Genomic DNA, 14442 nt, shown 5'->3' on the forward strand with positions numbered 1-14442 from the left:
ACTCGTTTATACTTGAAAGAGCTGGAGGAAGATCAAAGTCTCACAAACCAAGTTTCACATAGGTGAGGTGGAATTGTGTGAAGACGTATGCTCTGGGGACGCAGCGTGTCTCTAATAGAGCCTGTTGTCGTAAGGTTGCAGTGTTTGTGTGACTGTTGAACCTGTCTCCTGCCGTCAGAGCAAAATGTGTTATACTTCCTCCCCTATCTTCCCAGTCCTGGGACAGTGTCTGGAACAGGGATTGGCAAATCATGGCCTGCTGCCAGTTCAAAAATGGTTTTTACTTCTTTTCATGGTCAAAAGAGGATCAAAAAGAAGAATATTTCATGACACATTAAAATTTTATGAAATTTAAATTTTAGCCTCTATAAATAATGTTTTTTGGAACAAAGCAGCACTCATTAATGGACACGTCACCCAGGCTGCTTTCATGCCACACTGCAAAGTAGAAGGATTTCCACAGAGACGGATCATGCTCTAAGCCTGAAATAGTCACTGTCTGGCCCCTTAAGAAAAGGTTTGGGGATCGTTGATCCAGAGCTTACACAGGGCCCTGTAACACTGTATGGATGAGTAGGTTGATCAGTGTGCCTACTGTGTGCCAGCACTGTTTAACATACATTACTCAGGGAGACGTGCCTTTGGGGGTACAGTGAGAGGAAATGATCCAGCCATTCTCTGAGTGGCAGGGCCAGGGATTGAACCCACGCCCAGCTCCAAACTCCAAAATCCATGCCCTTTTCCACTTGTACCTAAGCTGCACTTCTCTAAAATGTAGGTGTTCTTATATGAGATTTTGAATGTCCCCTGATGGACACCCCAGTAGCAAAATGAGAACTTCATCTTGCTGTCATTTCAGCCGAAATAGGAATCTTTAAATAAAGCAACAGCCACATTTGTCATGGCACAAGCACAGTGCCTGGGTGCACAGGAGGTGCTTGTGGAAGTCCTAAGGGATTTCTCCGTCAAGCTGGCCAGCCCCGACTCCCATCCATAAGGCGCGGAGGTGGTGCTGAGGAAGGGGAGGGCCCGAGGGCAGCCTCTCCCGCTTCTCAGTCCTGAGGCTCCTGTGCCCAGGCCTGTGCCCTGGGACCTGCAGGCCTCGCAGGTTACCGTGGCGCTTCCCTGTTGCTCTGTTGACGCGACCTTACCAGTTTCTCTCTCTGGCGGTGGGGTTTACTCAGTTCTGGATTTGAGATTAGAACGAAAGAATTTGCGGTTTATTCATCGAGGCATTTAAGAATCTCACTGTTGAAGTGAGAGTGGTGCTGCCTCTTCCTCTAGAAAATGACTGAGCCCAATTGCAGCCCCCTGGGTGTCATTAGCATCCTTTTGGTAAGACCTAGACTTTCTCACCTCAGGAAATTTCAGCTGATGTCCTAAGGTAGGAGAAAAACAGGAAGGGAGAAACCTTCAGCAAATGGATCCTTTCGTAAGCTTCTGCTCCCTGCTTACAAACCTAGAACGAAGGCCCTGTGTTGGTTTGGCAATCGAAGGCAAACCAAGGCCTGTGGGCCACAGCCCATTTCTGTAACTACATGTCATAGGGTCTAGCCACAGCAGTTGGTTTACATGTAGCCAGCATCTGCTTCCTGGCTACAACTACACAGAACAAAAGGCCCCCAAAGCCTAAAGCAATCACTGTTTGGTCCTCGAAGGAAAGGTTTGCAGATCTGTAGAATTAGGGCTGTAAGAAAAAATTGAAAGACTGAGAATCAGGTAGAATGGGGAAGAGAAATCTGAGTACATTAAGCTTGTTCATATATTATATAAGAAAATGATTACTTAGTACTTGATTTTCTGCAATGACAAATCTAATGGAAACTTATTGATGCTGTGGCATGGAGGGTAAATAAGGAGAGTTTTATGGCTGTGGAGTTAAAATCCAGATCGTTTGGGGGCCAGTGTTGTGGCATAGTGAGTGAAGCTTCCACTGTGCAATGCCAGCTTCCCATATGAGTGTTGGTTCATGTCCTGGCTGCTCCTCTTCTCATCCAGCTCCCTGCTCCTGGCCTGGGCAAAGCAATGAAAGATGACCCAGGTGTTTGGGCTTCTGCTATCCATTTGGGAGACCTGAAGAAGCTCCTGGTTCCTGGCTTCCGCCTGGTCCAGACCACAGGCTATTGCAGTGATTTGGGGAGCGAACCAGCAGATGGAAGATGGCTTTGTATCTCTCTCACTCTCTGAGTAACTATTTCAAATAAATAAGTAAATCTTTTTTTAGAAAAATAGGGTATCTGATAAGACATGCCTCATGCATCAGTGGTCACAAGTGTGGTACACAATTCCCCTGTTAAAGATTCTTTGTGATTAGGGTGATCAGCCACAGATTTGCTGTTGAAGGTAATTAATTGATAAAGGAGTAGGCTACTAATGGCCATTACTACTTTACAAGAATTAATCAATTAGGAGGAAAAGGAGAAAATGAACGAGTGCTTTGAATAGCAGGAGAGAATAATAATAATAAAAAAGCCCTGAACTGGGTGCAGGCGTTGCATGGGCTCTTAGATTAATGGAGGCACGTCGGGCTGCCTCTGAGAGGAGGCCGCACAGCCTGCCGGTGCTCCTGAAGGTGTGGAAGAGCAGCTCGTGAGGGTAGGTGGGCTCAAGGAGTAGTTCTGCTTCTTGGCGATCGGGCTTTCCTGACTACCACAGACAAGCAAAGGGAAGACTCCCAAAGCAGACCACCCACCTACAGGTGAGCCAGGGCTACTTAGGTGGTTCACAGGTCACTCACGTCAGCGTCTCCAGGAATGTGGTCAATGAGGTGATTCTACAGTGAGGTAGATTCTCACGTTCCCTCTCCAGAAACACTGAAGTGAAAATGGTGGGGGGGATTGTAGGGGGAGCCAGAGCCCCTTCTCCACCCCAAGAATTTATGGGGAGTGTATTGCACAGCTGAAGGAAAGCACGCTGGACTCTTCTGGAGCTCCGAAAGCCAGGTGAAAACCTTCCCTCTTCAGCCAGTCCCGACTGGCCTAGGAATTTCTGGAATTTCAAATCCCTTGTCCTGCCTCACAAAGAACCTACCTTATCTTTAAAAAAAGTCTTTCTGAGCCAACAATGCTTTTATGTACTGTTTGGATGTGAGGGTGAATGCCATTAATGCCCAGCAGGTGCACCGAGGTATCATGACTCCTCTCCAGGGCCAAAACGAAGAGGCAGCCTCTTGTACCGTACTGCCTCTCCAGAGCCCCTCTGCTGGCCACTCAGGCCTGGGCATTGGCTGTCTTGCTGGCATCGAGGAAAACAGGGTCTTTGGATCACAACAGAACCAACTGCAAAGATGCAGGAACCTCCCAGATGTGTCCTGATGGGCCCTGTGCCCGCTCCCACCTGCTTCGCCCTTGAGTCTGCCCTTGGCAGTCTGCAGAGGGGGAGCCAGCCCATCACAAAGATAAATCCCCCGCTCAGCGGGCACCATGTTGGCCCTGCTGATGATGGTCCTCTTCCCTCGGATGCAGCATGGAGAGCAAAGATGTCTCTTTCCCTCTTATGTGTCCACAGTATCAGGGTTAATGTTACTGGTGAAGGGGAGCCTCCCTTAGCTGCCATCTCTGGGCTCATTCTGTGCCCACCCTCGGTGGTCTTGTGTTCAGGGGATACTGTCAGACACAGGTCTGCCTGTGTTGAGCCCTCTGTGACAGTTGCTAAAAAAATCACACCACTTGTAAGAGTTCTGGTCACAGAGACAATGAGAAAGTCCTCTCAGGAATTAAGGGAATGAAAAGACCAGCCCACTGTAAAGTGGTGAGCCTAAGACAAAAAAGGCTTGCTTGCTGAAAGTCTCACAGATTAGCTCTAAAATTCACTTTAAACATTTTAATAATTAAAATTCTTTCTTAAGGAATTGACTTCTCAGTGGTTTGTCAAAGCGCTTCATCTGTCCTTGTCACTTCTGAAACTGTTAAACGGTTGCGTACTTGGGAACCTCAGCAAGCCGAGTTTGTTGCATAGATACAATGTTGCTGTCATGAGTGTGTGGTTTGTGTGTCCACTCATGGAGACAGCTGGACACTGTCCTGGAACCACTGTCCCTGAACCTTGCTATGAGTTGTGATTCTAGTCCATGATGTTAAGAAGATAAGCAAATGGCCTCTCCTTTGCTCAAGGGTAGTTATGAATAAAACTGGTTATTTGTGTTTGCTCAGCTATAGTAATAGAGATTATTAGTGATAGGAGAAAAGTTTTTCTTCCTTCAATTATTTTACCCTGTAGGCTAAATAGAGATACGGATCTCATTTCCAAAACCCAATCCACTATTTGGGTTTGCTTTCGATAAAATATCTATGAAGTGTCTTCAGCATGATCCCTATTTAATGGGATTTAGTTGTAAAGCTTAATTCATATCAGATTTTCTAAATGAGAGATCACTGTCAACTTATTGTTAATTGAATTCAATAAAATCAAGGTTTCTAAAATGAATGTGAACCACTTAATCTTTTAGCTCCTTGAATGAACGCAATTTTCTAAGCACAGGTAACTTCTCATTTAATAAAATGGCACCAATTTGAGAACAATAAATGTATTGTGATTTCTTTTTCCAGTAACTCTTCATAGCAAATTAAATATATTCAATTCCTTTAAAACGCAAAGAAGAAAATAATAAAGTGTTAACTAGCTCAAAATGTTAATATTAATATGATGATATTTAGAACATCAGTCCAGATGATGTTGGGTGATAGCTGAGAAGTAGAATCTGATAGCACAGAGCAGTGGCTTCCATGCTGGTGGACAGGCTGCGGGGCCTGCCTGTGTCTGCCTACCGCGGCAGCACTCGGTAAACCACCAGCCTCTGTTCTGTGTCTGTGTACAGAATTGCAGTGTTGAGCTGGATGGAAGCTGCAAGGTCCTTTTACAATTAGAGTTCTCTGATTCTGTACGCTGTTCGCATGGTATTGATAACGGTTTTAACCCTATTTTCCCCCTATTTTGTAGAATGTAAAATATTCACAGAAGTAGGTAGAATAGTGTAATGAGCACCATGGGGCCCATCAAGCAACCCCAACCATGGTACACAGGGCCCAGTTGTGCCCCTTTAACAATTCCACCCACTTATTCTTCTCCTGTGTTTTTTTTTTTTTTAAGTCCCAGAGATTAGCATCTTTGTGCACATCATGGCTCTGCCTCTGCAAGCTGTACTGTCAGCACCTTGAGGCCGTAGAAATTTTACTTAGTTTTTAACAAGCCTCAAATGCCCATCTCTTTGCTTTTCATTTTTAAAAAGTGTTTTATTTATTTGAAAGAGTTACAGGGGTGGGGGAATCTTCCATCTGTTGGCCCACTCCCCAAATAGCCAGGAGCTGAGTGGATCTGAAGCCAGGAACCAGGAGCTTCTTCCAGGTCTCCCATGTGAGTGCAGGGGCCTAAGAATTCGGGCCATCCTCCACTGCTTTCCCAGGTATGCCAGAAGGGAGCTGGATTGGAAAAGGAGCAGCCAGGAGTAGGACGGGAACTGGTGCCCATAGTGGTTACAGTGCTGCAGGCTGGGATTTTAACGTGCTGAGCCACAGTGCATTTTTTAATTGAAATTTTTGAGATAGCTACAGGTTAACATCTGGTAACATGAAATAATCAGAAAGACCCCATGTACCCTTTATCCAGTTTCTCCAGTGGTAACCTCTTGAAACCAGGGTATAATGATGTTGATACGATATGCTGATATTATTCAGATTTCCCCTCTTTGACTTGTACTCGGGTATGTATTTGGTTCTGTACAATTCAGTCTCTTGTGTGGGTTTGAATATGCACCACCACAGCCAAAATACAGAACAGTCCTGTCACCACCAAGAGTTCTCATGTTGCCCTTTTACAAATGGACCAACACTACGCAACACTAATCTACAGCTACCTAGTACTAACCTGTTTTCTGTGCCTTATTTTGGAAATCTTATCATTTCAAAGCTGTCGTGTAAATAGAATTGTATGCAACCTTTGGGAATGACTTTTAGCACTTAGCATAATTCCTCCCATCTAGGTGGTATTGTAACAGACTCCATAGAAACATCTGCAGGCTGAAATAGAAAATATTGCTTTCTAAGGTTCTCAGCTCTCTACTAAAGTCTCTGGACGTTCCAAAACTGTCTGGTACTTTTAACTGGAAAAGGAAGCAGAAATCTGTGGGAGTCTGATTTCCACATTGCAAGGGGAACGTTTGCGTGGGTATCGTAAAGGTGACTTGGAACGATGGGACGATCTCAGCAGACACAAGCCGGGGATTCATACTCACGTAATCCACGTGAAGGCTGCAAAAATGCCTTTCTGCACCGGCGGCTGCCTAGCATAAGACTGGGTGTCGCAGGAGCAGTCCCATTTACAGGAGAAGTACTCCTGCCCTTCAGGTCCCACATCCCACAGAGGTACTCAGCTGTCAGTGGAAGCAGTGACTGGACTGCTTTCTCTCTCTCCCTCCATCCCCCCCTCCCTCCTCCTCCCTCTCCCCCACCTCATTTATTTTATTTGAAAGAGTTAGAGAAGGAGAGGCAGAGAGAGACAAGTCTTCTACCAACTAGTTGGCTCCCCAATTGGCCACGATGGCCAGAGCTGCGCTTTCCAAAGCCAGGAGCCAGGAGCTTCCTCTGGGTCTTCCCACAAGGTTGCAGGGGCCCAAGGACTTGGGCCATCTTCTACTGCTTTCCCAGGCCACAGCAGAGAGCTGGATTAGAAGTAGAGTAGCTGGGACTTGAACTGGCGCCCATATGGGATGCTGGCACCGCAGGCGGCAGCTTTACTCGCTATGCCACAGCGCCAGCCCCTAGCAAACTCTTGAAGAAGCTTGGTCTGCCCTCCTCCCCTACTTTTGAGCCTCCTGACTACTTCAGAGTCTGGATCCATGCTTAGTTGAACACCAGTTACAAGTCTGTGGTGTCAACCTCTGCACATTCTTGGGTTTTTAATTTGAGTTTGTGTGGAAAACATTCTTTGCAAAAAATCATATTCTCCCTGGCAAGACTGGGTCTCAATTTTCTGCAGAAATTGGTGACCCAGTTCCTTAGATTCAGTATGCACTTAAGAACTGCACAGTGGGCCAGCGTCGCGGCTCACTTGGCTAATCCTCCACCTGTGGTGCCGGCACACCGGGTTCTAGTCCCAGTTGGGGCAATGGATTCTGTCCCGGTTGCTCCTCTTCCAGGCCAGCTCTCTGCTGTGGCCCGGGAAGGCGGTGGAGGATGGCCCAAGTGCTTGGGTCCTGCACCCGCGTGTGAGACCTGGAGGAACCACCTGGCTCCTGGCTTCATATCAGTGCAGCGCGCCAGCCATGGCAGCCATTTGGGGGGTGAACCAACGGAAAAAGGAAGACCTTTCTCGTTCGCTCTCTCTCACTGTCTAACTCTGCCTGTCAAAAAAAAAAAAAAGAACTGCACAGTGATGGTCCAAGAAGAGAAACAGCCCAATAGAGAATAAACACATATCCCTAATTTATGGTAATAATAACTTTTAAAATCAATGGGGAAAAGATGGACCATTAGAAATCATCTAGGAAAAATTCCTACATCACACTGTACACAAAAACAAGATTCAAATGAATTAATGATCTAAGTGTTAATTTAAAAACATGTTTCGGTGTATAATAAGGGAATTTAACATTTTATACTATTAAAAATGTGTTCATTTGTTTGAAAGAGTGACAGATAGAAAGATGGAGATCTTCCATCTCTGGGTCACTCCTCAAACACCTGCAAAAGGTGCAGCTGGGCCAGGCCAAAGTTGGGAGCCTAGTGGAGACAGAACTTGAACCCAGGCACTCAGATACGTCCTGTGGGTATCCCGAGTGAACTCTTAATCACTATTCCAAATGCCTACCTCCGTCTCTTGCATTTAAAATGCACATATCCTTTGGTACAGTGGTTCTGCCTTTAGGCAGCTGTGCCATAGAAAAACAGAATTGAGTGTATGCAAGGGTGTGTTAAGAGATCCATTGCAGGATGATTTGTAGTAGCAGGAAATTATAATCAACCAAGAATATCTAGCCATTTGGGAATGTGATCAAAAGATGACAGCCGAGTCACACAGTGGGATAATATAGTGAAGACCCTAACAGAGGGGGCTCCCTGGGGTGGGATGGCCTGAAGGGAGCTTCAACAAGCTCATGGAAAATGCAAACTATCAAAAAACTACACATGGATTTCAGAGAAGCTTTTTGTACCAAATAAACTTATCTTTTTTTTTTTTTTTTTTTGACAGGCAGAGTTAGACAGTGAGAGAGAGAGAGAGAGAAAGAGAGAGAAAGGTCTTCCTTTGCCGTTGGTTCACCCTCCAATGGCCGCCGCGGCCAGCGCGCTGCGGCCGGCGCGCCGCGCTTATCCGAAGCCAGGAGCCAGGTGCTTCTCCTGGTCTCCCATGGGGTGCAGGGCCCAAGCACCTGGGCCATCCTCCACTGCACTCCTGGGCCACAGCAGAGAGCTGGCCTGGAAGAGGGGCAACCAGGACAGAATTCGGCGCCCCGACCGGGACTAGAACCCGGTGTGCCGGCGCCGCAGGCAGAGGATTAGCCTAGTGAGCCATGGCGCCAGCCATAAGCTTATCTTTTAATTCCATTTTCCCCCAAACATTTTGAAGTCCCTTCATGTTTTGTATGATTTAATGCAAGCAGGGGAGCATGAGGAGGAGGTGTGTATGTGTATGTATATGTTTGCGTGCCAGAAAATATAAAAGTCTGGAAAAGTAAACACTGGTCTGTTAAAAATAGCTACAAATCTGAGGGAGAGGATGCTGGGACTGAGGGGAGCATCTCAGTTTCTATTCTGTGTACTTGTGCCGTGTTTGTAATTCTGTTTTTTATCACCAAGATATAATTATTTTATAATGTTAAGAAAGAAAAATTAAATGCTAAGTAACGTAATTGTTGACTAAAACGAAAGATTCAGTTAAAAGAGCTGCTTAACAATATATGGACTCATATCTATTGAAAAACAGAAAAAGTCTTTCTTTCTGTCTTATCGATTTTCTGTATCTGGAATATTTATTCCAGTGACTTCTTCCTGGTTATTTAATTCATTGTGTTTAATTGATAGTCCTTACTGGGGCTGAGTGACAGTATTTTGGTTAATATTTGCAGTCATGATTGGTCCACTGAACTATCTCCCCAGAGGACTGGCTGTGGGTGGGGAATCAGTACAGACAGAGATGTGGATCTGGGCCTTAGCTTATTTCCATCGGAAGCCTTGCTTCTTATGGAGGAAGTTGGAAGTTTTTCCAGTGTTCTTCTTGATTCTTTGCTGTCATCATTACTGTTTTGAGGTAGAAATGAACCAAACCAACCTGCTTAATTCCTTCTGCTAATTCGATGCCAAAGGAAATTGTTCAATGCATATAAATTCGTGAATGTGGATGGAACCAGACTGTGACTCAGTGTGTCCAAGTGCTCTGAACACTGAGCTGCAGGCATAAGCGGCCCTCCCCACACACAGAAAAGTCAACCATGAAGAAGGATTAGGTGAGAAGTGATGGGACTATCACCATCTCTGCTTATAAAACCCTGTTTAACTTGACGTTGATATTTGCCATCTACTTTTGCAATAACTCAGAATTTATTGTGGAAATGTACCAGAGAAAACAGAAGCTTCTCCGGGTTTGAAATAACCTAACAAACTCAACCTTTTGCAGAATGGCTTTCTTATTCAAAATGGAAGTGGGAATTGTTCCGCACACAATGAATCATCTCTTGGCAAGTACAATAGAATCTTTAGGGACGTTTCACAGGCTCTTGTTCAACTGTTAGGATGTTTTTAGCTTTCCCAGGTAGGGGAGGAGGTAGCATGCACAGCCATCATCTTGTTGCTAAAATTGTACAGTAAAGATTTTTCAGAGTTGCTGTTGCAATAGATCTTTTTGCTTTTCTTCCCCCTTCCTGTTTCTCTGGCCAGAGCTGCTTTGTCTTCTCAAAAACAATCTGGAATTACTTAATGCTAATGTTTTCTGGTTTTAGTATTTACCCAAGACTCAAATGTTAAACATTAATATGGGAAACTCCCTTTTCCTTACCTCATAGCCCAGTATTTATTTAACTGTTACTTTGCAAGAAGAAAATATAATTTTCCCATCTCTGAGTTAGTACATTTTTGGCTGAAAAAAAAAAAAACCATTTTGATTTTGCTTTTTTCCAGGAAGCTGCGGAGCTGGCCTTGGACGATGCCGAAGCTGCCGAGGTGCCAGCAGTGTCGCGGGTGATACGATACGAGTATCACGTCTTATATTCCTGTAGCTTCCAAGTGCCTGTGCTGTACTTCAGGGCGAGCTTTTTAGGTAAGACCGCGTCTGAAAGCTCAAAGTCAGTTCATCACATCGACACAGAAGGCAGAATGCATATTTGGAAAAATATTCTCGAGAGAGAGAGAGAAAGTAAGAGTTAGAATAAGGAAACTGTGGGTGAGGGAAGGCTTTTCCCAGTAAATTTTCTTGTGCTGCGTCAAGGGGATCAAGACTGAGCGTGAGCAGTGTCCCCCAGGCTGCAGTCTGCCCGTGAGCCCTGGCCTACTGCCTGCAGCCAACTGGGCCCCCAAGCCCTTTCGCCCCTCCACACTGAGACAAGTAGAGACAACTTAAAGCTGCACTGGGTATTTGCTTCAAACTTACCAGTAAGAAGTCCCTTCAATCTCCAGTGACCCCATTAACTCAGGAGCCCCCACGCTTCCTTCCCCAAAAGCTAATAATTATTTCAAGAAATGTTTATCAGGGAGCTTAAGCTTTGTGTAAAAATAGCGCTAACGTCTCCCCTGGACACCTATACATTGCGGCCGCCTCAGCTTCGTGCCGGGCGGTTCCTCAGCTCATCCCCCTGCCAGGAAGCTGGAACGCCCTGTCTCCTTGGAGGCCATGGCCCATGCTGCTCATTTCATCAGCAGCCGCCCAGCGTCCTCGCCCTCCCACACACTGTCCACTGCCTGAACTGGGTCAACCCCGAGGCACGCTGGGCTCGGCATGGTGGCCAGGCGGAGCCCCCTGGCCAGCCCACCCCCTGGCCCCTGTGGCTTTCTCAGCAGCACTCTGCATTTGGAACAGCCTTCTAACTTTTTCTAAGACATCTGAGTTTAGCCAATGATATTTTATTTTTAATTAAAAAGTAGCTTAAGCTGCTTCCAATGTGTGTTTGGTAGATTTAATCACTTGCTGCCTTATATTGTTTAATGGTCTCTAATTTTGCAGCACTGGTGGTTTAACAAGCACTTAGAATCTAAAACACAAGAACAAATTCTCATAGACTCCCTAGTGAGAAGATTTTAATCTGAGGTGCAGTTCCTAAGAACTGACAATGTGGGGAATTGAGGACACTGATCGGTCCCTAATTCACAGACTCCTGTTGCAGATTTGTCTCTGTGACTATTAGAAGGCTTTACAACACCCACTTTCTCGTGCTTCTGTTTGGAGCGGAACCCAGAGATTAAAGGGGGTTTCTTGTCAGAAAGCTGCGCCCTACTCAAAAGGAGGAGATAATTCCTTCCCCTGTGGGAGGAGAGTGGTCTTGCTGGGTTCTGGTTTGCAGTGGCTCCACCTAGTACCTCCTCCATCCAAAGAGTCGAGGCTGCAGGTAGAGACGCCAGGAGACGACTTCCTCCACACTGCACTTCCTACAATTAGTATTCACCAGAAGCAGTTAATCACCAGAGAAGAGCTCCCAGAGACAAAACAAGTTGTTGAGCTTGTCAGCGTCGTGGACTCGGAGGTGCTGCAACACGACTGCTTCTGGCTGGAAGCGGGGCTTGCTGAGGCTGGCGGATGAGCTCATGCGTGTGCTGGGCTCTCGTGTGCCAACAGCGCCCCTCTCAGGTCAGCGCGGCAACCGTTCCCTCCAGTCCAGTGGCGTGAATGACACGCGTGCCCTGCAGAAGAGCCTTTCTTCATGACGACTTTCCATTCCTTCCAGTGGACACACACAACAGGCGCTCTTGGAATCTGTTTACAGACGTGTAGGGTGCCCTCCACTGATGTCTAATAAAAGAAAGCCGAAACAAGTCATTTATTTCATGTGGAAGCATGCCTTATCCTATCCCCCCAGCTCTGTGTTGTAGCGAATGATGGGCATTAGGAATTTTTAAATCCATTTACTGCTTATTCAGGTACATTAAGATATCAAATTTAATTTTTGTGAAGTATACTGAATGTTTTCTTGTAGAGAAACATGAAAAATGGTTCATTTCCTTTGTCGTATCTGATGATTTCTTACTTCTCTTCTACCTAACCTAAACTCGTGGGTGCTGGGCAGATGCACCGCCCTTTATTCTGGAGTCGTGGTTTTACATTTATCCCCTCCGTCCTCCCCCTCTGACGTCCACTTTCCCTGGTGCTCATCTTTTGGTCCCACACATCTGTCAGGGTGCTGAGTGGATTCCTAGTGTCTTTCTCTTATTCCAGGTCCAGATTTTTCTTTGTCTCATTTTAAGAGAGTACCGACCTAAAAAGAAGATGACTGCAAAATTTCTCGCCCAAGGGTCTTTTTTTGTTGCTTCAAAAATAGTTCACTTAGCCTTGTTTTTGGCAGATATTTAGAATTTCTCTTGCATTTGATGGTTCATAGAAATTAATTTCTTTGCTTTGCCCCCAATTTTTTCTTCCTGTACCTGTTTATTTTTTTTAAATAAGCAAAGCAAAGCAAGTAGTGGGTAATTCCCATTTAAATTAACATGATCTTTTCTCTTATTAATGAGTTGAGGTTTGAGAAAATCTGTATTCTGTTTTTCGAAATGCAAATCCATTAGACTGTGATTTCCTCTTATTCCTCTTTGTGGTCCATTGTCCACCAGGCCAGCTCCTGCCGAGACTCCGCTGACAGCATACCCACTCTTGTCGCTCCTGTGTAGGGTTGTGTATCCCATCACATCATATGATCTATTATTTCACACGATGTAGTCCATTATATCACAAGCTGTACCATAAGAGAATTCTTTTCTTGTGCTTTGTCAGATGGTGAGCTGGACAGTAGTGCTTTGAGACCAAAAAGGAGTAGAGGACATTAATACTGCGTGCCCACAGCGAGAAACCTGACTGGTGGTCTCGTGCATGTGTGATGCTTAGAGAACGTGTGTGTGTCTGGCTGATTTGTCTTCCTCATATTGACACCCCCAGTTTCAACTGTGGCAGAGTGTCAGCAAGTATTTGTTGAGTGAATCAGTGGGGAGGGACTTCTGGCTGTTGCTGAATGTCACCCAAAGGCTGAAGCAGGGTGAGGGAATCCAACTGCAGCCCTCTGGTCTCTGGGAGACCCAGGACCGTCTGTAGATCTCTCTCCAGTCTCTTACTGCTCAGACTACAAACACAGTGGGCTGAGGAGAAGGGAACATTCTGAGGACTCCAAAGTGGGCATCCACACGAGCTGGTAGCTGTTGTGCTTCTGTGCACACCGTGTGTGCCTGACCCTTGAGGCAGACAGCCAAGGTGAAACAGCATTCTGCCGCAGGCCTCTCATTTCTACCGTGTGAGCTATGAGAGCTCAGCTCCCACCGTGGGGGGACACGGATTTAGGAGAATTAAGTTCTCCACGTTCTGTTTTTCCCGCACTACTCTTGTCATTGTAGGTTTGGGAGAGGTAGTGGGCCACAGTCAACACCATTCGCCACCCAGGGATGGGCAAGAGGCAGTTGTGCTGCTTCTGCCAAACGGAAATGAATCACCTGCATTCAGAGAGCACTGTAGCCGACGGAGTCTGTTCCCACAATGCACTGGTAGCTTCAGGTGCACGCTGTTCCATTGTTTTTGATTTTGCCCAGTGTTTTGTAAGCCTGCTAGATTGAAGAATTAACTTGTTTCATGCCAAAGCCTTCTTTCTACCATTCCCCGTCTCCCTTAAAGTTTCCTGACCTTTTCCTGTCCCAGTTCCCTTCTGGGAGTTTGGCTTTCATCAAAAGCTGATGGCAAATGTGAGAAATGTGGTAGAAATCGTGGGCATCTACATCATGGCTTTTGACTTCATCAGAGCTCCAAGCTTAAATATTTTCCCCTTTACTATAACCACAGGTTTCTGTAATCGTTTCAGCTTGAATTCTGATTTCTCTCCTGTGTCTTGTCATTTCTTTTGTTCTCAGTCTCTATTGAGAAATGGACTGAGTAGTTCTTCTCATTTTCAAAATATTTAATTCTTTGGCTGACATATGGGTTCTTCTTGGGAACTGTTTTGACATAGTTCTTTAATTAGTTAGAAGGGCTGCTTTGAATAGGGAAGGAAACATCTCTTCCATTCCATAACTAAGTGTCTATCCCTTCCGGAGACCCGTTCTATTACTGGCCCGGGAGATAGGAGTGTAGAATTGAAAACATCACCCAGGTATTTTAGGATGCTCATGGAGATCAGGGAAGGCAGTAGCCAAGGAAGAATCCCTTCCCAGGCAGCAGGAGCGAAAGCAAGGTGGAGACCAGGCTGAGGGAAGAGTGAGGTGGGAATGCTGGGGAGTGTGTTGAGGAGCGGCAGCACAGCACGAGGAACGAGAACAGAGAACGCCTAGCTCTGTC

General features: G+C 45.8%; 1 protein-coding gene across 49 annotated transcripts in view; it reads left to right on the top strand.

Moving 5' to 3' along the window:
* ATG10 (autophagy related 10) overlaps positions 1-14442 on the top strand; it is a 271675-nt gene that overhangs the window by 157385 nt on the left and 99848 nt on the right. For all 49 annotated transcript variants that reach the window (XR_016220372.1, XR_016220373.1, XR_016220371.1 and 46 more), the window contains one exon: positions 10107-10245. Coding sequence is in view for 35 of the 49 variants with exons in the window: in XM_070056374.2 (XP_069912475.2) it covers positions 10107-10245 (139 nt within the window). In the remaining 14 variants the exon portion in view is untranslated. The remainder of the gene's footprint in view (positions 1-10106; positions 10246-14442) is intronic.

The sequence above is a fragment of the Oryctolagus cuniculus genome, chromosome 14, assembly GCF_051225735.1.
Source record: "Oryctolagus cuniculus isolate XC-2025 breed Fujian yellow rabbit chromosome 14, ASM5122573v1, whole genome shotgun sequence".
Lineage (NCBI taxonomy): Eukaryota > Metazoa > Chordata > Mammalia > Lagomorpha > Leporidae > Oryctolagus > Oryctolagus cuniculus.